The sequence below is a fragment of the Simochromis diagramma genome, unplaced genomic scaffold (assembly GCF_900408965.1).
Source record: "Simochromis diagramma unplaced genomic scaffold, fSimDia1.1 OVJJ01000131.1, whole genome shotgun sequence".
NCBI lineage: Eukaryota > Metazoa > Chordata > Actinopteri > Cichliformes > Cichlidae > Simochromis > Simochromis diagramma.
This window is the reverse complement of record NW_024387200.1, coordinates 6,537,230-6,562,554: the sequence shown is the minus strand read 5'-3', so window position 1 is coordinate 6,562,554 and position 25,325 is coordinate 6,537,230. Positions and strand designations below refer to the sequence as shown.

The 25,325-nt window shown below is 39.2% G+C and overlaps 1 protein-coding gene across 4 annotated transcripts in view; it reads left to right on the top strand.

Moving 5' to 3' along the window:
- kcnip3b (Kv channel interacting protein 3b, calsenilin) overlaps positions 1 to 25,325 on the top strand; it is a 55,186-nt gene that overhangs the window by 11,506 nt on the left and 18,355 nt on the right. For 2 of the 4 annotated variants that reach the window (XM_040050989.1, XM_040050988.1), the window contains exon 1: positions 19,538 to 25,315. In XM_040050989.1, coding sequence (XP_039906923.1) covers positions 25,210 to 25,315 — 106 coding nt within the window. In that variant the 5' untranslated portion in view covers positions 19,538 to 25,209. Of the gene's footprint in view, positions 1 to 9,101; positions 9,277 to 15,830; positions 15,834 to 19,537; positions 25,316 to 25,325 lie in introns of those variants that run through there. The other 2 variants (XM_040050985.1, XM_040050986.1) reach the window with 2 other exon arrangements.

Genomic DNA, 25,325 nt, shown 5'->3' with positions numbered 1-25,325 from the left:
GTCCATCAAAGTCACACAAACACAACTGCGTATATTGTGGTCTTGGTCTATTTATAGTCTGCACACCCTCTATATCGTCTTCTGTAGATGTGCTTCGAATGCACGTCAATGGTCTCAGTACAGACTGTATATACAGTCCTGTGAAAAAGTAATTGGCCCTTCCTGATTACTTTTTTTTCCCATGTTTGCCACACTCAAATTTTTCAGATCATCAAATAATTTTTGATATAAAGCAAAAATAAGCTTAGCAAATTTAAAGAAATGCAGTTTTACATGAAGAAAGCTAACACAAAAATCTTGGAGATCATCACGATGTTTTTTGGCAAATGTGAGACGAGCCTTTGTGGGTTTTTTCATCAGGAGTGGTTCATCCATGGACGTCATTTTTGCTAAGTCTCTTTTTTATTGTTGAACTCTGACCTTAACTGAAGCAAGTGATGCCTGCAGTTCTTTAGGTTTTCTGCGTTCTTGTGAGACGTCCTGGATGAGTCGCTGATGCGCTCTAATTTTGGTCACACCTGGGATGATTCACCACTGTTACAGATTTTCTCGCTTTGAGGATAATGGTTCTCACTGGAGTTCACTGGAGTCCCAAAGCCTCAGAAATGGCTTTGTAACTCTTTCTAGACTGATAAATGTCAGTGACTTTGTTTCTCAACTGTTTTTTAGATCATGGCATGATGTGCTGTTTTTGTGATCTTTTAACCCACTTCACTGTATCACACAGGTTTTGTTTAAGAGGTTTCTTGATCTAGCAGATCTGGCAGTAATCAGGTCTGAGTGTGACTAGTGAAACTGAGCTTAGCTTTCCCAAAAAATTGGGTTCAGGAATTAAAAAGGGGTGCAAGAAACCTTGCCTTTTCACACAGGGGGAGGTAGACTTGGATAGCTTTTTATTTCCTTGATAAATTGAATTTTTATAAACTGGATATAATATTCTGAAACATTTACATTTGTCAAATATGCAAAAAACAAAAACAAAAAAACAAAAACAAAAAACATTGTCAGGTCTCATTGTGATGTTTTAGCTGTGTTTTAGGTGTGCCCAAGCCCAAGCTAGTTCAACCCAACGCGCACCCTGCTTTCTCATCTGTTTCCCTCTAAGTGGGACTTTAATTTGTAAAACGAACATCATGCTGTATTCAGTAAGACTTAAAAGTACATTTTCTCTGTAAGCCTCTTTACAATCTGACTTCATTTTGCAACCAGGGGAGTTATCCCCTTTTGGCCATTAGAAAAAACGGCATGTTTAAATTCATGCTGACCTTGAAGAAGCGGCAGAGGAGCACAGATGAACTCTACTGGCTAAGTTTGAGTCACACTGACACAAAGAGTCAGAGAGAAAGTGAATCTGCTGTGGCCTCGTTAATCACTCATAAATTATTAATGGAAACTCCCATCCGCTGTTATAACATTGCAAGGATACACCGCTCTCTCTGTCTTAGACCTCTTTCCATCACTTTTACTTTCTTTTCTTTTTTTTCATATTGCTGTGTTTTCACAGAGTCATGAGCTTCTTTAAGCCATTCTCCCAGAATGACTTCACTCTCAAATGTCCTTCTCAGGTATTCTAACATAATTTATAACACGACTGCCCAACATTTAACTCCTTAAGACTTTCTGCATGAAAATACTTCTGCTGTATCTTGAATGGCATCGGCCCCACTTATACATCTTTTCTACACATAGTGTAAGCCATTTTCAGAAACCAATAAAACACAAATAATGTCAGCAACAGTGCCTTAAATCACAGTGAGAGTGTGCATGTTTTCTCACCTTTTCTGTTGTCTGTAGGGGCTCGTAATTGTTGAATCATTATGTGTTGTGCACTATTTTCACACTAAGAATCCAAGAATAAAACGCTTTTAGGCTTTTTAACAAAAATAGGGAAGAAATGATTTGGTTAAAATGTGTGAAAAGAGAAGGGAAAGTGGTTTGCAAATATCTACTACAAATAAATTAAAGCTGCTCTCACTTACTGTGACAATCTCACAGGGATTCATTACTAAAGCCTGCAGCTCTTTTAGCATCACTGAACTGATTTCTTCTACCCATAATTTTCCTTTGTGATTCAGTTTTGCTCTGCTTGCCATAAGCAATTTTTAATTTTTTTTATTTAATCTGTCATATTTGTTGTGAAGATGAAGACCCAAATGCAGACACTCAGGCACTGTCAGGCAAGCTGACTGTGCAGCAGGCATGAGTAGGATGCAAATGCAAGACTTGAAAACAGTAAACTAAAAGCACTTTTATTTAACCTAAACTGGATACAAAAATAATACAAGGTGAAGAAAAAACAAATCTAAACATACTTCAAGGTAGGACACAACCACTAGGGACAACACAACAGGAACAAAGGGCAATATATATACACACACCAGGCATTACCTGAAAAAGGGAATACACTGAAGGAAATCTGACTATTGAGACAAGGGGAAGTAAAACTAAGCACAATACACGAGACAAGGGCCTATCAAAATAAAACAGGAAGTAACAATCACTGAGACCGGGACTAAGACATGTGAACCTGACACTTAGGAATATAAATAAATTGGGAATCAAAAGATATTTCAAATAAACAAAAATATCCAACAGATAGAGGACTGTGACATAACCTTTATTTAATAATATGACTGATAAAATTAAAAATTCACATCCACATTGTTCTTGCCAAGACAGACACCAATAGTATTAATGGTAGTTGTATAAAAAAACCCACAGATACACAGTGAAAAACAGTGAATATAAAAAGTAAAATACAACACAAATAACCAACCTTTTTGACTTTCAGTGCCAATTATGACTAAAAGAACAGTAAAGGTCATTGTGTTGGCCTACAGGGGTAACAGTATTCAGGAAAAACATTTCCAGCCCAGAGTAACTGGCTCTAGGTTATTTAAAATCCCCATAAATTAATTTAGTGAGCTGATTTTGTTGCAGATTCTGAAAGCAAACTACTAATTTAAAGGCTCTTTTGTTAAAGTTCAGTGCAAACTTTCAGGACAGACAGCAGGAATGAATCTTAGGCAGTGACGGCCCACAATTTTTTCATTAATCTAATGGATTAAGAAAGGAGCAAGGCAAGAAATCCCTTCTAAATAATAATGTAGAGGTGGTTTAGTCTATGACATGAATATAGCAGACCAACCGACCCCAGCATACAACATTCGGTGGAGTTTGGAATAAGCCCCAGTGGAGACGGTATTAAGCGTATCTATGCATTGTGAAGATACGTGCATATAAATCATGTCACTATAAATGAGCACTGACGTAGGAGTAGAGGCTGAAAGTCTATTACTTTCCTAACGGGACAGAAAGGACAGTTTCAGTTTAAGTTTTTGACAGCAGTTACTAAATGTTAGTTGTAAAAGGCAGCGAGCCATCAATTATTATTCCTAAGTACTTATACTGCAACACTAACTCTTGGAGTGGACTGTAGCGAAACACGAGATGTTTCGTGGTTTCACATTTCAAATTTGTCACTATTTAAACAAATGTGATGGACGTCATTAAAAGCTACAGTACCATGCAGCCATAACCATTTAAAGCAATAGCAGATGTTTTTGACTAGTATACATTTTTAAAAAGCCAAATTCATGTTACATTTTCACTCTAAAATAGCGTAGCAACTACCTGTCGAGGAAAGCAAAGCACTTATAAGCCTAACAGCCTGATAATTCCCTCATTAGTTTGTCAGTTAAGATAAATAAACAAAGAAAATAGAGGAAATGAAGCTGTGCTAAAATAAGGTAAATATATTGGACTTAGATTCGACAGGTGGCCAGAAATAAAACACCAAATTAATGCTAATGCTGATCCGTGTTTGCAGACAGTGTAAACATTGCTTGCTGACACAGCTAACTGATTCGTTCTCCATAACAGTTACACAGTGTTGTGTTTACAGCCTGCATGGCTGTTCCAAGTGACCAAAACTCTACTGATACTGCTCAAGAAGTAGAAAATAAAAAATGTATCTGATGAGAGGGGTTCAAGTTAATTATAATCATAAGACAAGAGGGAAAAGGATGGAGATGAATTAAAGAAAGAAGCTCAGTTGTGTTAGTTTTCTGTCAGGTCCTGGCACTGTTTTCCTACAGTAAATATTGAATTTTGTTCTTGTCTGAGAAAGTGTTGAACTCCTGGTATTTGAGTTTCATTTCAGTTTGGAATGAGATATTTCTGTCGTTGTACCAGAAGGAAGTGCAGCTCCATCTGTTCTTCTTGTTTGTGAAAGTCTGTTGTCTTTGGGTTGCCATGTTTGTCTTTGTCCACCAATCTCTGTGACCAAGCTGACGTTTTCTAGCGACTGTCTTTCTAAATGTGCGGAGGTTTATAGGAATTGATTATTATGCTAATTATGCTATCATGTAGTGGTGCATTACATGATTTGAATTTAAGTTTAATCATTAACTGACTCACACTGGGCCTCATTGTGGCCCCTCAGTCCATCCTCTGTCTCAGATGTCTACGCGCCATCATTTTAGCCTTCTCTGCATTTTGCGACTCACAGCTTTAACCCAACTTTGTTCTGAAAAGCTCGCCCTTTTAAACAAGGTTTGAACAGCAGGTGGGTCAGTTACTGTCTCACAGCCAGAGCTGTGTGCCTGAAAGGACCAAGGGTAGAAATAAACTGCCTGAAACCGAGTGGTTAAAGCTGCCTGAATTGTGAATTGGCTCACACATAATAACTTAATCTGATGTTATTTGAAACATTGGCTATGTATAGAAATATAAGCATGCAGAAATTATAACAGTCAAAAGTTAAACACATAATTTGTTGGGCAAAAAGAGAATTATTGTAGTTTTGGTTCTGTACACCACCTCAGTGGATTTCAAATTAAACAATGTGTGAGTAAAATGCAGACTTCCAGCTTTATAAAACTGCGTTACATGAACTGTTTTAGAATTACAGCCAGTTTCATGGCCAAGTGAGGTTTGTTCTCTCATTATTTAATGACAAATGGAGCCTAATATCTCAATATAATTCAAAGTGCTGTGCCCAAAGGCCCAAGAGATGTCAGTGCAAGTGAGGGAAGCCATCATTAGGATGACAAACCAATTAAACCAATGAGAGATAAAGCAGAAACTTCAACAGTAGCCACATCAATATCTGGTACATAATTAAAGACGAGGAATGCGCTGACCAGATCAGCAACCCCTAAAGGCCTAAAAGAAGACAGAAGACAACTAAAGTACATGATCAGAGAATTCTTTTTATAGTTAAAAACAACAACTTCACAATATGTAGCCAAGTCAAGAGCATGCTTAAGGAGGCAGATGTATCATTGTCAAAGTCCCGATCAAGAAACGGCTTCATGAATGGAAAGACTGGGGGTCTACAAGAAGGTGCAAACTACTGATTACCCGCAAGAACAAGAAGGTCAGATTAGACATCATCAGAAAACATCTTAAAGATGCTTATTGTTTCATTTAAAGTCTACTGTGGTGGTGACAGAGGCAAAACTACAAAAAGTGTGCAATTCTCCAACAAATTGTGGACTTAACTGTACACTTTTGAGTACATAAACACCATCAGTCCTCTTTAACTTCGTTTCTCTTTGACTGTGTTTCATTTTAGAGTGATCCAGATTCGCTCTGTAACGTAATAAGGCCAGAGTTTATGCTTCACATTAGCCAATCTCCGCTGAAGTAACAACCCAGCAACTTATATTTAATAATTGATGGCAGAGCATAGCGATGCGTACGGCTTGGCTCCTCTGTTTGCTCTGAGCGTTATGGGTCCCTCATAGGATGTGCATGAGTGTTATAGTGGATGTTGTACAGACATTACGAATGGGAAGTGCCGCCCTGGGACAAAGCCAGCTGAAGCGTTAAGAAACAGAAGATACTAGCTGCAAACGTGTGTGTGTGAGTGAGTGACTGTGAGTATGCCTACATGTCCAGCAGCCCATGAATAAACAAATAATGTAGGGCTGCATTTTCTGTTGTTTGCACTGTGCCTGTCTGCATCTGTTTGTCTTACGGCCCTCACTTTGGAGTTTGGGGCTTTCTCTTAAAAGCCACGCTGAAAACAACACTTTCCAATAATCTACTTCTCCAAAGAAGCGAGTCACCGCTGAGCACATTCGCAGCATATATGTCACTGTTGACATGCGATTAAACAGATATTGTATGTTGTCATTACGATACAAGCCATCTTCATCCATCTCTTTCCTCGCAGTTGTCCCTCTCAGCCACTTTTTCCACTCATCTTTCGCTGTTTTTACCAATCTGTTCATGTGGAAGATGCACAGAAATAACCTTGAAAATGTATTCCCCAGCAAAGTGCTTTCGTATCTTCACCTCCTATCTTCCCATCCTCCATCCCTCTGTCCTCTGGCCGTCCTCAGATAGGCCACGATTCATTATGGTAATTGACTTCGGTTCTTCCAGGAACATGAGCAGACCTTGTTCTCCTCACATCTTTTTCTTTTTTTTCTCTCGCTCTCTCTGTTTCCCTTTCTGCCTTAAAGTAAAGGATTTGCATGGTCAGACTCCCACAGAATCAAATAGCTGTTAAAAATCCTCCGTGTGTTTGTTTGTGCACCCTGCATCTTCATTTTCCCCCCTCCTCTCCCTCTGTCATCCCTTTCTTCCCTCTCTTGCCAATAGCATAACGGGGTGTCTGTTTGTTCACTGTTCACCTCTTTCATCTTCCTTCCTGCACATGTGTGTGTATGTGACTATTTTGCATGCACCCAGCAGGAGCAGCTTAATAGAGCTTATTGAGAACCTAAGAAAAGACATTCTCAGTAAATCAGAGATCGCATCGGATCAAATCAATGTTTGCTGGATAAAAAAAACTGAAAGGATGCCAAGATGTGAAGGAAAGAAATTGAAAAATATATTAGAGCCAAAAACGTTATCTCCTCTGATGAAAGCGGATAAATGCTAAATATGAATGAGATGGTAGGGATGGGGCTTGCATGGTAAGCATTACAGGGAGCTGAAATATGAAAATGAACAGAATGAGGCTTTTAACTAATCTGAAATTAAAGTTATTTCAGCTATTTAAAGATGTGAGAGCATGATATTTGTAGATGAAGTGGAAATAATCTCTTTAAGCATGGCTTGCTCTTATTCTTTCTTTTGGATCTAATCGGTGTCAGAGATACGTTGTGTGCTTTTATTTGTAGCCAGAAATATGAAACCGTCCTTACTTAAATTTCAAGACTGTTTTGTGACTGATACACTGTTGGTGTCTCACCAGTTGTGTTATTAAACACAACTGGTGAGACACCAGTCTGGCTCTTAGTAAGAAGGTTTATCTGCCACTGGAAAAAAAAATAAAAGAACAAGTATCAGGCAGACTTGTCAAGGAAAAAAAAAAAAGGCAAAATTTCAGATTAGTACGTCAGAATTTCGACGTACAAACTCACAACGTCAAAGTTTTGACTTATGGACCATACAGAAGCTTGTGTAAAATAAATGTAGTATAGTCAATATAGTATTGAGTACTGATATCTCAATCTCTTAAATCAGTGCTGGATGATTCCATGTGTTTATTGGCCTTTAATTGCATCTTATACTGTCTGTTGTCCTCCACTGGTCGTTTGTGCTGCTGTAACTGTTATTTTGATCTACCTCTTAAACTCTAAACTTCCTGTTTGAATAAATGCGCCGTTGTCTTCGCCACAAAATGTATATAAATGATGGCTGTAGCTATTAGCATCTATTAGTTTCTCTATATTATCACTGGCCACTTCCATGTTGGTTTTTTTGTGCGCGAGGGTGCATTAATAATGCTAGCTAGCTTAGTTTGAAAGCTAGCTAGCATTAGCAAACAGTAGCAAACTGGCAAACAGTACTGGTACAACACACAGGCACACATATGTGTAAGCTCTAGAGGTTTTATATGGAGAAAAATAACCTACTCCATACTGTTTTATTCATCATAATTATTTCAGGTTATTAATATGTTTAATTTTCTGTTTTTGTCACATGATAATCTTTGCTAAACTCTTGTTCTTCTATTGTACCATAAGATGAAGCATCTATTGAAATGAAGTAGGACTAAATTCATATAGGACTAATTAGATAAAGACTTTTACTCTGGAAAACTGAAGCCTAACATCCTTGGATACCTCACTGATAATCCATTACAATGTCACAAAAGGCTCCAACTACACAGACACGGTGAAGCGGTCCAAGTCAGAACGTTGAATTGGCAGAGGTGAGGCCCAACGGTCAGCTCTGTCCAAATGGATGAGTTATAAAATATTCAGTGGTTATGTTTTTTTTTAGTTGTAGGCAGTAAACATGCTCTTTAATGCTGTAAAGCAGGATTTGGCCATCACTTTCAGATGGGCTGGGACACCGTACCCGTGGAACCTAGAAAACGAAGCTTTCCAACATGCATTAAATATTCTGAAAGGGTCTTTTTAAACCCCAAATCCCATCTTTTTCCAAATCTACTATAACAAAGAACTTGTAATGCCTAAATCAATTGGTGGGTGCAAAAGAAATTTAAAAATAGTCCCCAGTGAGAGCTAAACTCCAGTCTCCTTAATGAAAGGATGGACCTTTCCACTCCTGGGACAGTGGAAACACTCTTAAATATCATTTGAGAGATGTTTATGTGACTAATTTCAGTAGGTGGGAATAGTCTAGCAGCTCTAATCAATATTTCTCATTAACAGCGGCTGCAAACAATGTTAAAGAAAGGGAACAGCAACAGAGGGAAACAGCAACTGGTATTAACATCATCAGCATCGTTCAGCTCCCTGTTTTACTGTCGTGGTTCACTGTTACGTCATGTCAACAGACAGTTGGTGGCAGTGGAAAAGCTCTCATGTGCTTATAAAACCTCATAAAACACTAAAGAGATCCAGAACTGAACTCTTTCTGAACCTCTTTAAAGAGTTCCTGAAACACTTGCAGTTCAGAGATTAATCAGATTCTCTAGGCTTGCACACACACACACACACACACACACACACACACACACACACACACACACACACACACACACTCTTACTCATACGGTAATCTCTGGCTCCATTTGAACATTTCAGTCAGATTTGTTTAATTTTAATTTTGTGCTGAATTCTCTCCTGTTTCCTCCGCTTCCTCCCTCATCCCCTCCCTTCCCCTCTCTCCAGGCGGATGGCAAGGTGGTCGATGGCAGCCTGCTGGGAGATGCCAACGGCGTCGAGCCTGCACCGGGCAGAGTGAAGGATTCTGGGAAGTGGCAGAAGCCGCGGTTCTCTCGGAGAGCTCTGATGAAGTGCTGCCTGGTGAAATGGATCATCGCCAGCACGCAGCCACAGGACAAAGGTGAGAGGAGTGACATGTACATCTCAGGCTGAGTGTGACATGTGGGGTGAAAGCACAAAGAGTTTGAACTGATCAATGGCTTTGACACATGAATCCCAAAGTTCCTGCAGACTGAGCTGGTCAGTTGACCTCAGGGTCAAGTACCAAGAGATAATTTAAAGTCATACGCTCATTTATCAAAAACGTCTACACCCTCGGTCACCATTAATATTGTCCACAAACCTGAATGCCCTCTCCAACGCCTCCTGTGCACTGCTTTTTATCTGTCTATTGACTTTGTCTTTGAAAGGAAAACAGATGCACAGAGGTCGCAACCACAAAACTGTATAGATAACAATAACAATAAAAAGCACAGGTAAGTGAATTAAAACCGATTAACAAAATACAATAATTAGAAGTTTAAAAAATGCTGATTTTTTTTTTTTTTTAACAAAAAGGGGGTAAATAAGTAAAATGAGACCCTAAAAATATAATCGATAAAATAAGCAACATATTGACAAGCTAAACTACTGAAACAGGCAGTCAAAATTAAACCTTAGAGCACCTTCACTAGTATTGTTCCAGATGTTTGAACGATACTTGTCCTCACTGTTTTGTTTTTTTAAAATATGAAAACAGTCTTCTTCTTTGTGTTTCGGTGTAGTGTAGCCTCTCCAGAGTTTTCATGTCTCTGCCTCCTGTTTGCTACTTCCTGTTTTATTTTGATACTCTGTTGTCTCTTGTGTCTTGTTTTATGTTTTCTTGTCTCCCTGCCTTGATTGTATGCACTGCTGTGTTTTCTCCAACTGTTTCCACTTTCCCTTGTAGCCCTTGTAATACTTGAAATACTGGAAATTTTTAGCTTTGCAGTGTAGCAGAGAAAATGGTTACTTAAGCCTTTCAAAGCTACATTTGAGAATTATGTTTGACTTCTGAGCATATTACCCTGCAATTATAAATAGTTGTTCCTTCCTCTGGCTGTACAGGCCTCCAGTCTTGGTTTGTTCATAAGTGTTATTGCTCCACCCAGTGGTCCAGCTGTTATTGTACACAGTTAGTCTTTTCCCCGCAGGGAGGAAAAGAGACTCTTTTAATTTTAATCTTTATACACATATACATGTGTTTTACTGAAGCCTGCTTGTGAATGGCAGAAAATATTATCTGATGTTTGTTGGTTTTAAAATAGCTCTAATGTAAGAAAACATTTCTACAGTGCAAATAAAATCCATAGTTTAGTTCTGGATATTTATTATAAAACAAGAAGAAACCCAAATCATCTCAGTGTGCTCTCATCAGGGCTTTGCCTCCTCTGGGTCTTCCTTTCTTTGCCAATTCTTCAGCACTTCATGACCTCCTTTCCTCTTCTTGTCCTTCCCTGTCACTTCTTAATCACCATCATCTTTCTTCCTTACAGACTTTATTCTTTCCTTGCTGCCTCTTCTACTTCCTTCTTGACTTACTTGCCTTCTATCTTTCTCTTATTTGTTTACTCCTGTTTTCATCCCTCCTTTTTTTCATTCCTTCCCTTTTCCTTCATCATCTGTCTGTCCTACCCCTGGCTTCTTCCTGTCCATCCTTCTCCTTACTTCACTTCTGTCTCTATTCCTTCTCCTTCCTCATCCCTGCCTCATAACACCATATTTGTCCCCAACTGTATTCTGCTCCTAAACTTTATTTTCATTTGTTTTTTGTTTGTTTGTTTGTTTGTTTTTATGATTGGAGGCATGCATTTCTGTGTCCAATCAGTTTAAAGTTTACATTTAAATAACACAATGAGGCAGAGTGTGTGGCTGTGACCTGTCTGAGCTCAGTTCACGCTGTAATGTAATGTAATGGTACACTAGGTAGACATTGACTCACACACACACACACACACACACACACACACACACACACACACACACACACACACACACACACACACACACACACACACACACACCACCCTCTCCATGAGTTGGTGTTTCCTCCTCTCGTCCTCTCTTGGCTCTGGTAGCAGTTCTTCACTTTTTTAAAAACATAATCAAAGTTTTTGACAAAACGATTTCTAATATTTGAAAACACTTTTCATCACTGAGTGGATAAAACTTATAAAACCTGGATGTGGAGATGCTGGAAAATATGTTTGGTTATGTTTTTTTTGCATCATTGTTCCAGGATTGTTTTTGTTTGTTTTTGGGCTTATAGAGACAGGTTCGGGTCATAGTCATTAATTATGCCCAATCCTCTGGCCAGCCCATGCAATCAGTAAAGCCCATTAGGAGAGCTACACACACAGTCATAGACCTGTTTTGTACATTTTCTCTAAAACCTGTTGCAGAACAATTTTATCCACATGGACACATTTGAAGAACTCGTACTTCTCGTATTTCTGCTTTTAAATCATGCTTGCTTAAATGAAAATAGAAAGTTAACTATAAATCTAATATCTGGCTGTTTCCAGCAGAGAATAAAAATAATGTCCACCACTGTGCACAGAGGGACTTCCAGTGATTTAGCACAGATATTTATACCTTGAAGGTTTCCACCCAAGCACCTGTGCAACCAAATTACATCTATTAGTTTTGAGGTTGTTTGTTTGTTTTACATGCCTTGATGTGCACTAATGCACTTCATCAATCTTTAACAGATTCAAGTAATCCTTCAGGTCTTTTCCTCTTTGCCTCTGGCTGTGAGATCAGTGAAAAAGCTCTTTGTTTGCAGGAAACAGGAGCGCAGTGAGTAAAAAAGAACAGGACTAACAATCACAGAGAGAGAAAGAAAAGTGGGGCTGTGATGGGATCTATTTCATCTTAGCGGTGTCGAGGGAAAAGCGAGAGAGATTCAGTAGTGGAAGTGGGCAAACCCTCACCTCGATAATGGCCAGCAGCTAAAAATAGCAGTGCAGAGACGAAGATGTGAATCAGTGGTGTGGGTGTAGTTTAGGTGTGGAGAGTTAGAGACAGTGTGCAGGGTTTGAGCAGGATAACTGCAGTTTATACACTGCTGGACACGAAGGACTACAGACAGTGGGTTTAATAATTTCTATTTTCAGGTACATTGTGTTTTTAAGGATAACAATGATCATTTCAGTGTACATAAATGTGTTTCTTTCAGATTTTGGATGCTCGTTCTTACCTTTGTTTGGAGCCTTTATTGAATTGAATTTCACAACCATTAGGCCTTCAAACCCTTTATTATTAGGCTGTGGGCTTGGTTTTAGAAATCAACCTATAATAATAGAAAATTGTTGTCTGCATGATGCAGTACATTTGCTGTCCAGCAGATTTGTTCTCCCGGGAACCCTCATTAAACGGATTTGGCACTAGATGTTATCTAAATGGTCTCCACTTCATATAAGTTGGTAATGTAGTCAAGTTTCAATCACTTATTTTTAGTCTTGATGTATTTATTCAGTATTAGTTTTAAATTGGTAAAGCTGAAACTTCAAAAAGAAACTTTTTACCGATTGGCTTTGAATTTCCTGCTCGTTGTTCTTGGTTGTAGCATGTTTTATGCAGATATTAACTCAGGTGAGCTTTGCAGGACATATGTTTATGTGTGTGAAAAGTGAAGAGAATTGCTTGTCTTAAAACGTGCATTCTTGCTAATGACCAGCAGGTGGCGACTCCTGGTTGTAAAAAGATGTCTGACTGCAAAGCACTCTATAGGAAAATGGCCCTACTTTTCACTCAATTTGTGATCTCAGTAATTATTTTCCTACTGCGTTTATGGCCTCAAGAGCTAGTTAAAAGTCTTATTCAATACAGTACATAACACATTATGTGAATCTTGTTCCCATTAAGAGTAAAATAATCAATAAAACACTGTAGGGTTTGATTTATAAGTCTCTCAGGAATAATTGTACAGTGTTCCTTGGTTTCTCAGTAACATCCTCCCCTCTCCTTGAGGTTTGATTTAAAAATAGACCAGTTATGTTGAATGTTCTCAACTCAAGGTTTAAAAATGGGACTTTACGCACAACTGGCTGACATCACAGTGACCATGTACAACTTTTATGTGTAGCTGGCATGGTTTATGTCACATTAAATATATTTAAGATCATTCTGCTACTTGCGTGTATAAAGATGTAAACTACATTTAAATTTTTATTTAGTAGTGTTACCTCAGAATTTGAAGAGGTAGTTCTTAGTACACATCATCCACATAATGTGATGCCTCTGAGAGCTTAGTGCACTGCAGCTTGATAAAAATGCAAATTACAAAAAAATATCTTCACAAAACCGACAGCAAAACATTTAAAAATAATAATAATCAAGTAAATACAGAGACATTACAAAGCACTCAGACAACAGCACACAATGTGGACAAAATTACTGAGCGACACTTCTTAATCTTTAAATTCAGGTGTGTAAAATCAAGCACCTAGCCATGCAGTCTGCCTAGATATTCACCTGTAAGTGGTTTTATGTAAAGTGGAAGAATTTAGGAACCACAGCAAATCGGTCACAAAGGTAGGTATGTAAAAGTCGCCAATGCTCTGGCTACAGTCCAAACCTCCTCTGGCATTAACATCAGCACAAAAACTGCACCAGGAGCTTCATGGAATACGTTTCCATGGCCACACAGCTCCTCTAAGTGTAATGTGTAGGCTGCACAGTATTCTTATCCATCCACTGTATTCCAAGGGGATACTGAAATGTTTGAGCATATGTTTCTGTTGCAATAGTGAGTCATGAAGTTAGGTATTAATCACTCCAGATATCTCCTGTTAGCTCAGGATTACTTATCACTCAATGGGTGAAGTTGTGAATAAATCAAGTGAAGTGTGTCTAGTTTTATGAACCATGTATTCAAGCTTGATTAAGTTTGACTGGACTTTTTAAGGTTAAGAAAGGATTAAAGCCAGATAACAAAGGCTTTTTCACAAATGTGTTGTGTTCTACGATTATTCCTGAGACTAATCAGACTAATAATAAACTAAGTGCTTACACTTGGTGGGAGGCAGATATCTGCAATGAATGAATGAATCATCTATGTTAAGATGAGACTTTTTCATAGGCACAGATTTATTTATTTAGCTTCCATAACATGTCTTCTTCATCATGTGTAAAGAAAACCTGCACACTAGACATTTAATGCTTATTTTACACATTTAAACATCCAAACAGCAAATTTCAGAAAACTTTGAATACAAAAAAAAATTATAATAAACTGTAAGTTCCATTGTGTTAACGTTGCTTACATTTTTTAATGTAAAATAGCAGTTTCTAATTAAAATGTATAAAAATCTATGGAAATCTGCACTCCGCTCACAAATGCACAAACCAAACTTTCCAGTTTTAATCCAGTTTGTATTCTGAGCACCGAGGTTTGTTCATATATTATTCAGAGGCTGATTTGTAGAACATTTTCATCTGGGAATACTCCTGTCTCTCGTGATTTATGAAGTCATAAACTCATAATATCCTCTCCGTAAAAAAAGAAAATTAACATTTCAGCCGCTAAACAAACTTAAAGCATGCCGTGATGTTTTTATGCTGCTTGTTTTGGTTAAAGTAGCCTAAAGATATTGAATTTAAAGTGATATAAAACAGGAAAAACACGAATAAACAGTTCCTATAAATAAAGTCAGCTATACTGCACAGCTCCACTCTGTTTTGGCATGCATGACTTCTTTCATTTCAGTCAGCATAAAGTTTAATCTCTACTTTAAGTTACTCTCACACCAGGGAAGAAGAGTGAGATAAGAAGGCCGTATCAGTGAAACTGAAAGACGAAGAGATATCGGTGACTGTAACACGAAAAGTGTAATATGAGTCGGATTAGATATGGAAGGAAAATGAGGGAGGGAGCTAAGCAGAATATTGGGATTTCTTTCTCCGTGACTGTACACATTGACACGGTGGTCCCAGTGACCACGATGGCTGATGATGGCTGAAACAGGAAAAGCGGCGATGGGGGAGGGGGGTTCTTTTGTGGTTTGTCAGACTGGGTCGTGTTCAAGGAAAGCAATGGTGATTCGAGTCACCTCATCTGAGACACCAAGGGTAGTGGAGAGAGGAGGAGGAGGGAGTGAAGATCACCTGTAAGCAAAGTGGGACAAATGAAACAACCTTTATATCAGAAGACTTTTCTGTGTCTTATCACATTCCTGATTTTTCCTGCAAGATCAGCATTTCTTTTTTACACTGTGTGGTCTATTTGGCCAAAGTTTGGATGATGAATGCATGCAGGGCACACTGTGAAAAGGAAATCACCAAGCTGCTGCGCTGCTTCTTTGGCTTCATCACCGGGACGCTAGTTCAAGGTATTTTCTTTTTTGTTCGGTCGTGCATTTTTCACTCTGCTTATTAAAACAGCAGATTATAAACAAAAGCTGATTTGTTTTCTGTCCTCCTTTACTCTGTTTATTTATTTCCAGTTTAAAAAAATCTACATGCATGCTTTTCATTATTGTCATATAAGTAACAAAGTCCACTTTTCAGCTTTAACTTGAGCAGTTTTATTATATGTTTGTCTATACTTGTAGTCCTTCACATTTATCTGATGGAAATTCACAATTTTTTAAACTTAAGTCAATTGAGCAAAAACCTTTTTTTCAGAAATTCTTCAGAAACTCTAAAATCTCTCAGATGGTTTGATGATAGTTCAGGCTCCAAAGATACCAAATAAGAGATTATTTGTATAGAATTGGTGCATCAGGGCTTTCTTTTTCCTCCTCCTCTTCTTCTCTCTTAATAATGATCTCACTGACTTATCCTGAGACCTGATCCCTAGTTTGGGACCACTGAGTTAAACTGCCTAACTTTAATGTAAAGTTACAAATGCTGCTGGTTAAATGTAGATAAAAAGAGCAGGCTATGATTGTAACCACAGAGGCTGAATTCTTTCATTTATGCAACAAAAGTTGAAAGTTCATTTTTAAAGGAAGCTGGCATGGTGGTGTAGTGATTAACACTGTTACCTCGCAGAAAGTAGACCCTGGGTTTAAATCCCCCAGCTGGGGACTATGTGAAGTTTACATTCTTGTGTCTCTGTGGGTTCTCTCCAGGTATTCTAGCTTCTTCCCACAGTCCAAAAACAGGCATAAGGGTCAGGTCATTTGTGCTTTAAAGTTGGCTGTAGGCTTGACCCTGACCCAGCTTCAGCATGACCCTGAGGTGGATAATCAGAAATAAATGGATAGACATTTGAAGTATTACAGTACATCATCAATGGTACGATTGTATTGGTTGTTTGACTTTATGAACAGGCTGAATATGTGCATGTGTCTGCCTTGTTTTACAAATGTTGCCACAAGTACTTTAAGGATGAAAATATGGTGTGGAAATAAGAATCAAGAAGTGCTCTTTTTTCTTGTGTTAAGCATACACTGGGACCTCCAAAATTTGATTTTTATTACTCTTCTATTCTCCTTTTTATTGATCTGTCCTTTATGAATGTGTCTCTATGTCCTTCCATCAGCATTGATTAGATGTAAGTCTATCTGCTGTCCTCCTTTTCTGTCCTTTCTTCCAGCAAACATCATCAAGCCACCACCAGCTGAATCAGCACCTGATACTTCTTGCTTTTCCAGCCCACTGTTTCCTCTTTATCAGCCCTCCTTGTATCACCTTCTTTGTTAAATTGTTCAGACTCATTATGTTTGCTGTTTCCCTTTCTGCTCCTAAACTCTGTGCAAACAGGTGAGGACACCTCAGGATATCAGGACAGTGACAAGACACAACTCTGGATGATGGATGAAAAACTTATTTTACCTCCTCCTCAGTTTAAACTCTCTGCTGTTCAGCTGTTTCCTGTTTGAATATTTCTAACCAAATTCTGCTCAGGTCTCCAGTGATCCACTAGCTAGAGGTAGATAAGGGAATATGAGAGGATATTTCGGTGCTGGATAAAGAGAAATTTAAAAATAAAACAACCGTAGCAGGGCGAGGGGAGCGGAAAAGTAAGACTGTTTTAATCACACATCCAGGCCTGGCTTTGAACCTGCCAGGCTGAGGTGGGTTTATGAAAAGGAGATTATCTCATATGGATATAAGACTGGATTTAGTTTTAATTGGAAAATTAAAAAAGTTGAAGGAGTGAGGCAAAGACAGCAGGAGTGTAAAAAGTGTGAAAAAGATGCCATCTTTTCCCCCAATGGCCACTAAATGGTTTTTGCAGCTCTTGGAGTTGGAGAGGACGTAGAGCAAGTTTACATGTCTGGGGTGCTGTTTACTGACAGTGTAGAGGGCAGTTCCTGTCAACACTTGGTGCAATGTGCAGTAAAGTTTTCGTCTTATGTCCCTGGGGTAGGTTGTTTGGGAAGAAACGGGCATTAAAGAGACTTGGATGATTTAGTCATCTCTCTTCTGACTGAGCAGCAGGGTGTTTAAAATCTGTGCACAGCCTTTAAAGATTTCCTTGCATTCGCAGATTTCCACTCATGTTCGTGAACATACTGCGAATAACAGGGTGGATTCAGGGAGGCAGGCTTTACAAATTACATTTCTTGCTTTGTTTTATTCCTGATGTTCTCCTGTCAAACATGGATACAGATGTCGTGAGAAACCACACATTGTCTTCCTTTTCATTTATGGCTTAGTAAGCTTGTCTATGATCTGGCAGTAATCAGATCATATACAAACTTGATCTAATCAAAATTTGATCTAATATCTCCAGTTTCTTCTTGTGTCAGTGAAATAACACGAGTGGCTCTTCTCTGCTGTTTGGTGTCTGACGCCCTCTGGTGGACAGAGTGGATATAACATGGCAAATACATTCCTCAGTTCAAACTTGGTTTTATGACAACAGTCAAAAAAACAGCTTTTTATGGGCTAAAAATTATAATTTTATAATTTTGATTTTTAAATTTACTGCAAATATCCAAAATGATAGAGACCTTGTCTTTGGTGGGAAAACTGTGAAATGACAAATTTTTAATAAATTAGATTATTTATTTTTCCATTTGCTAATAATTCGATAATTTCTATTTAGGATAGATAAACCAAGCAGAGACTCGCCTATAAAAGCCAGAGTATTTCATTATAATGCAGTGAAGACGAAAATGAGATTACATTTTGGAATTTACACTTATCGGCTCTGGTCTGAAGAGTCAAATAAAAAATAAGGTGATAAACAGCTTGACTAGCTCTGTCTAAAGAAAATCAGCTATAAGCCTGTTTAATTCTCCATATTTGTACAAGTTTAAAAAAAACAACAAAAGTTGCATTTTGTATGTCAACGTGATGTCCAAAGAGATGATCTAATTGAGGGAGGGAGGCTAAAAACACAAACCTATCTCAAAATCTCATCAATCTGGTATTTTCTTAAAGAGATTATACGTGCTCAGCTCAAAGACTTCAGAAGCAAACTGCAGTGCCCAATGACAGAACTGGTTAAAGAAAAACAGCTTCTCAACATCTAACTTAATAATAAGAGGAGGTTGGCATGTCATTGTCAAAGTCTCTGTTCAAAAAACACCTTCATGAATGTCTTGATGCACGCTCAATCATCCAGGTAAGTAAATCTCCAAAAGTTGATTCTGTTCATCTGGACGTAGCGTTTTGTGGGAGAAACGTTTCGTCACTCATCCATTCAGTCTCAGCTGACTGCAGGTTTCCCCAAATCTTATAAACAGTAAATTTGCATAATGACTGAAACCAGCTCACTGAAGGAACAGTGGGCTGGGAGGTCAGTTCCTTAATCATAATTATGCAAATTCTCATGACCATTGATCAACAACCACTGACCAAAACACCGGGTCTCTGTGGCTTTTAAACCCCAAAACACACTGCGCCAAAAATTGGTCCACCCCAAGGATTGGGTCCCCCGACACAAACAGAGTAACATAGTGTACGCTGTTAAGTGCCAGGAGGATTGCCAGGATTTATACATCGGGGAAACCAAACAACCTCTGGCGAAGCGGATGGCACAACACAGAAGAGCTACCTCATCAGGCCAGGACTCTGCAGTCTATTTACACCTACAGGCCAGTGGACACTCTTTCAATGATGAGGATGTATACATCCTGGACAGGGAGGAACGCTGGTTTGAGCGCGGAGTCAAGGAGGCCATTTACGTGAAAAGGGAAAGACCATCTCTGAATCGAGGAGGGGGCCTAAGGGTACATCTTTCACCACCTTACAATGCTGTGATTGCAGCCATTCCCCAACTCTCTGTGAATGGTACTCATTGATCAGTGGTTGTTGATCAATGGTCATGAGAATTTGCATAATTATGATTAAGGAACTGACCTCCCAGCCCATTGTTCCTTCAGTGGGATGGTTTCAGTCATTATGCAAATTTACTGTTTATAAGTTTATAATTGGGGAAACCTGCAGTCAGCTGAGACTGAAGAAGTCACTTGGATGAGTGACGAAACATTTCTCCCACAAAACGCTACGTCCAGATGTACAGAATCAACTTTTGGAGACCTTCATGAATGTAAATACAGACTTACATGGAGGTGCAGACCGCTGGCTACATTCAAGAACAAGAAGGTCGGATTAGACTCAGTCTGTATATTTGGATAAAAAAAGATTCAAGCAGATGAAACCAAGATTAACTTGTACCAGAATGATGGGGAGAGAAAGTATGGAGGAGGAAAGAAGCAGCTCATGAAACAAAGCATGGCTCAGGCAATGTTAAGGCATGGACATGTGTGGCCCATGCCATAACATCTGCCAGTGGAAATGTGCCAGCAGTTTTTATTAATGATGGGATGGAAATGGATAATAACTCAAAGCATACTGTAAGAGTAAACTAAAAGCAAAGAGTTAGTGGACCTGTAAAATGTACACGTGTCATATTTTTTACATGCAGTGGGACTGTGTGTTTGCTTTAATTGTTCCCTTGGAGCTCAGATTCTTACTCCCTCCTTGCTTCATTTGTTCCTAGGCTGAACAGCTGCACCTGTCTTTATATTCCTTTATGATTACATTTTTAGATATACATGAGCAGTTTTACGGCATTCCTGGATAACTACATAATCTTTGGGTTATTTTATCCATTAACCCTTGTGTGGAGGAAATCTGCAGGTATGTTTAAAACAGAGTTTCTATCGCTGGAGAAAACGGAGAAGAATTGCTGTTTTACTTGGAAAAACTCTACAGCAACCAGATTTGTTTGCAGTCTGTTAAATTCACAGCTGCTGTCTGAGCTGCTGTCTGAGCATCTGTGTGCATGAGTCTGATCGTACACCCAAATGCAGTATTGCTGAACAGCACTACATTAAGGTTTCTTTACACAAAAGAGACAAGCATAAAACTTTCCCTTATGCTCTTGGAGGTACTACAGATATTGGGGAGTTGTTTGACTTTCCAGAGCCACAGAAATTTGTGAGACAGTAGGAGTCGAAGTCATGTTTATGTGAGGTGAACGATCTGAAGACAGGAAGGGAGTGAGACAGGCAGAAAAAAAGAAATGTCGGGGCGTCTGCCACATGTGTGATGTGAAAGGTCAGAAGCTCTGCTGTGCTGTTTGATCCTTTTCTCTTTTTTATCTCCCTCTCGCGCTGTGACGTGGTGTCGCAAACTCAAACAGATTTTCAAATGTGGCCTCACACACACACGCGCGCGCACACACACAAAAGTCTCTCTCACCTGTCGCTTTTTCCATTTGCCTTTGTTAGTAGGTGAGATTTGCTCGTTTGCCTCCTCTCAGGCTGAGCTGAGACTTTCGGTGCTCGGAGTCAAACTTGGCGGGCGGCTCAGACATTTGAAAGCATTTTGTTAGCATTGATCTCCACGACCAAGCATTTACATTCAGTCATTTAAAATCTGGATCTTCTCCTGTTAGACGTCTTGCTATTGTGACAGTTCAGCTGATTATGGGAGCTGTGATGGCTGCGCTCTCTGTGGAGGCCAGGAGGCGCCTCTCTCGGCCCAGTTGCCTCTCTCACTGTGGCCACAGTGCAGCCAGGTACCACCGCTCAGGTAGGAACAGACAATGTCACATTATTACTTACTTACAGTATTAATATTACAGCAGTTGAAATGACAAATATTAATGATAATATGATAATTTGTCAGTCAGATATTGTGTATTTTTAGGAATTGAATCAGTCTGTTAGTGAAGTTGCTTCTAGTTTTCTTACTCTTAAATAAAAGGAGTGACACCCGGTGTGGTCTCTCTCTGCTGTAGCCCATCACCTACAAGGTTCGACGTGTTCTGCACTCAGAAATGATCTTCTGTATACCAGGTTGTAACGAGCAGTTATTCTGTCACCAACAAAGCACTTTCACCCATTTTCACACTTTTTTTTCGGATCATCTCTTTTTTTCTGAACAGAGACGGTACAAGATTATGAAACATTTGAAAAGTATAGAACAAACATCTTTATAAAAAGTCCCCTAAATCACTTTTCTTTCCCATTCTGATGCTCAGTTTGAACTACAGCAGGTCATTTTAATCATTTCTACATAGCTAAATGCACGGGTTGTGATTGGAACAGGTGTAACAAATGAAATAGCCAGTGATTTCTACATGTAAATTATGTTTCTGTCTCTTTATACTCTATGAAAAGGTATTGCTTCCATATTTGAGGGCAGCACGGTGGTGCACTGGTAAGCAACGTCAGCTCACAGGCAATAAGATCTGTGTTCTAATCTGTGGCTTGAAGTTCTAATTTTAGTCGCTGGTCAAACTTCTTATGTAAATATTAAAACTTGTGAAGCAAGGAGTCATTTCTTGTGAATTAGTGCTATTGTACTGAATAGGCTTAAGTGTTATTTAAGTGTGTCTTCCAATCTCAGTAGATCTTTGCTGATATGTCTGACTCAGAGGAAACAGTCTGGGTCCTCTCTTCCTATTTACCGACTGTTGTGTCAGCATCAGCAACAAGCCTACCTTTTAAACCCTGTTAGTGTCCTAATGGTCTCACACACACACACACACACACACACACACACACACACACACACACACACACACACACACACACACACACACACACACACGGAAATCCGCCAGCATTGATATTTTCTCAGAATAGACCCATACACAATTATTCATAAGTATACACACATGCCCAGATACATGCATGCAGTGTGTGTGTGTGTATTTAATGTTGGCTCATTATTGCTTGTCTCCTGTCAAACCCTCCTTCAAAGCTGTGTGAAAAATGTAAGTTTGACACTCATTATAAATCCCACCACAGAGTAACCAGTGACGTGATTCTGTCAGTAATAGGTGACCTCGGTTTTTCTGGTTAAATTCACAAGGAGCAGGAAAAACAGAGGGGATCTCCACCACCTCACCACAGAGATATTGATCTCTCCCGCTCCAGCGTCCCATCTGCATCTCCTTTCTCCATCCAAGTCAATACAATAACGCGCACAAACACACATACACACACATCTTATCTTGATGCATTAGCAAATGCAGAGTCATCAGTTATCCTCTTTTGACCTGCTAAACACGCACTCACACAACCATACTTATGCACGCTGATACTCACTCAATTATATTTTTCCATGTTATCCTTGGCAAACTGTGGACCATGTTCCAGTAATTCTGTGTAATCATTAAAATGGTTTAGCGATGCATAATTAGGACTCATTATACGTCTGATTCAGAGTAAAACAGATAAGTGGAAAGATCAAGAAGTTACACGTGTAGGGAGGCTGATGTTCCTATTTGATCTCTGCGTTTGCTCAACCTCGAATTCTTGACTCCAGCCCTCATATGCAAACAGGATCAGCTGAGGATGGTGACAGTAACGCAGCTGGCAGAGCCACAGTGGTGTAATGTGTATCATATGTGGATTAATGAAATAATATAACAATATAATAATATCACAAAAGCTATAAGATGCAAAATTAAGGTACAAAATAACTAAAAACATGTACCAGAATAAGAAAAAATAATAATAAAACATCTTACAAAGTTGCCACAAAGACACAACAAACTATTATAAAAAGAGATGTGCACAAAAATTTCAAAATGACAAGAAGATACTGAAATCATTTTGCAAAAAGATGCAAAACAAACACAAATACAGTCTGACCAAAGAAAAATTACAAAAATACACAATATAACCACAAAAAGATGTAGAATTACTGCAAAGAGGTACAGAAACATCACAAAGAAAAGTAAAACACTCACAAAATGAATACAAAGAAAAATAAAACACCTACAGCAGATGCAAAATAGACCAAAATGGGAACACAGAAAAAGGAAAACAGCTTAAAAACCGCAAGAAATTACAACATAGTGACTCAAGTAGCCACAAAAAATGCAAAACAATTAAAGAATACAGAAAGCTGATACAAAGATGGCACATGTTCAAAAGGAATACTGCATATCTGCAAAAACAAGGTGCAAAATTGTCACAAAGAAACACAAAGTAGCCAGAAAAGGAAGAAAAAACAACCAGGGAAGAGATGCAAAACAGCCGCAAAGTGACATGCGGATAGCAGCTATTTATTGACAGTATAAAGCTCTTTATCAGAGGCCATTTATCGAGGGCTCTTCAAGATGAGCATTACTGCAATTTGCTCCCCAAAACGTTTTAAGCCTTAAAAGGTGGATGCAGAATGAATAGTTTGCATAAAAGAGCTCAACAGAGTGGGGAGAAAGTCTGCTATTGGCCATAGTTATGGAACAACGGATGAGATAGAGAGGGAAGGAGGAGGAGGCTGAAAGCTCCAGAGCACATATAGACAGAGGGAAGAAAAGGAGGAACCCAGAGGTTCAAAAAAAAAAAGTAGAAGGATGGAATGTGCACAAGGTTTAAGGTGGAGCAACTGAGCTGAGGGGTGAAAAGTTGTAGCAAGAAACAGCAACAGATTAATTCAGGAAGCTGCAGAGAAAGAGGAGAGGGGTGGGAAAGTACATGTGAGTGAGGCAGACACTGAGGGGGGAGGATTCATTCCCCACAGCGACTCTCAGTTTCTCAGGATTTCCCTTCCCAGACACTGCTGCTGCTGCTGCTCTGAGTATGTTCTCTCAGGGGTCATACTCTTCCATATCTGGACTTGGATTTGGCCAAACATTGAAGAGTGGACTGCGATGCCAAGTTTAAACTTAACTGTGGACGCTCAATTTACGCTTGAATGGTGGACGTGGGGATTACTTCCTATTGTAAGAGTACGAGAGCAGAAAAAAGTGATTGTTTAAATGATTTTAAACATCAAGTAAGTCCCATCAGTTTCGGGGTAGATTGTTGTTTCATCCGAATTTTTTTATTTTGAGCAAAGTTCAGTTTTTTCCGTCTTGACTGGACGGTCCGTTTAAAGTGGATACCGCTGAGGTTAGAGAGTCAGATAGTTCTCAGCTTGCAGATAAAACAAGAAGTGTTTTTTGTTTCCAGAGCTGAGGTTTTAGAGATTGCTCATGCGGTTTCGAAATTGTAATGGAGTGATTTATTTATGATCTCTAATGCTGTTTTGCCATTTTATGGCATGGAAGATGAGAAGACCTGGGTTTTTCACGTTCTCTTCTTGGATGTTCTGTTCAATAAGCCTGTCCTATTCAGTCTGGCTTTCTCCTAGTAAATGAGTGCAAACTCATGAAAATGGACACCGACGCTCCACCGCATTGTTTTGCTTTTTCTAAATGACATTTTAATCTAAAACCAAGATGTGATTTATTAGTCCACGCTATGCAGCGAAGACTGATAGTAGCCGGATTAAGAGGCTGAGAAGTAATGTGTGTCTTTTCCACTGTGAGCTCTAAAAGTCTCCTTTAACTTGATCTAATAAATGGCTTGTGACACAGCTCCCAGTTTTTCTCATGGGTCCAGAGAGGAAGATTTTCCATATATGTCAGCCTCCACATATTTTCCACTTCAGCATCAGTGTTGACATTAGAGGAGCCTTCATCCAGCTGGTTCTCATGCTGCTTCCTGGGCCTGGAGACAACTTCATGCAGTCACCCACTAACCAGGCCGGTTCCTGTTGCCTCTTGGCTCATCCCTGTTGACACCGCTTGTTGTTGAGTAGAGCGCTAACTCGCATCAACCCGAGCTTTCTTTCATCTATCCCCGGGGGCTTGGTTGGCCCTGAGTGGGCTCCTGCCTGTTCTGAAGTCATGGGGATCCAGGGCATGGAGCTTTTCGCCATCGGCGTGGTCATCATCCTTTTCATGGCAGTTCTCAAGCAGTTTGGGATCCTGGAGCCGATGTCCTCGTTTGAAGGTAACGGCCC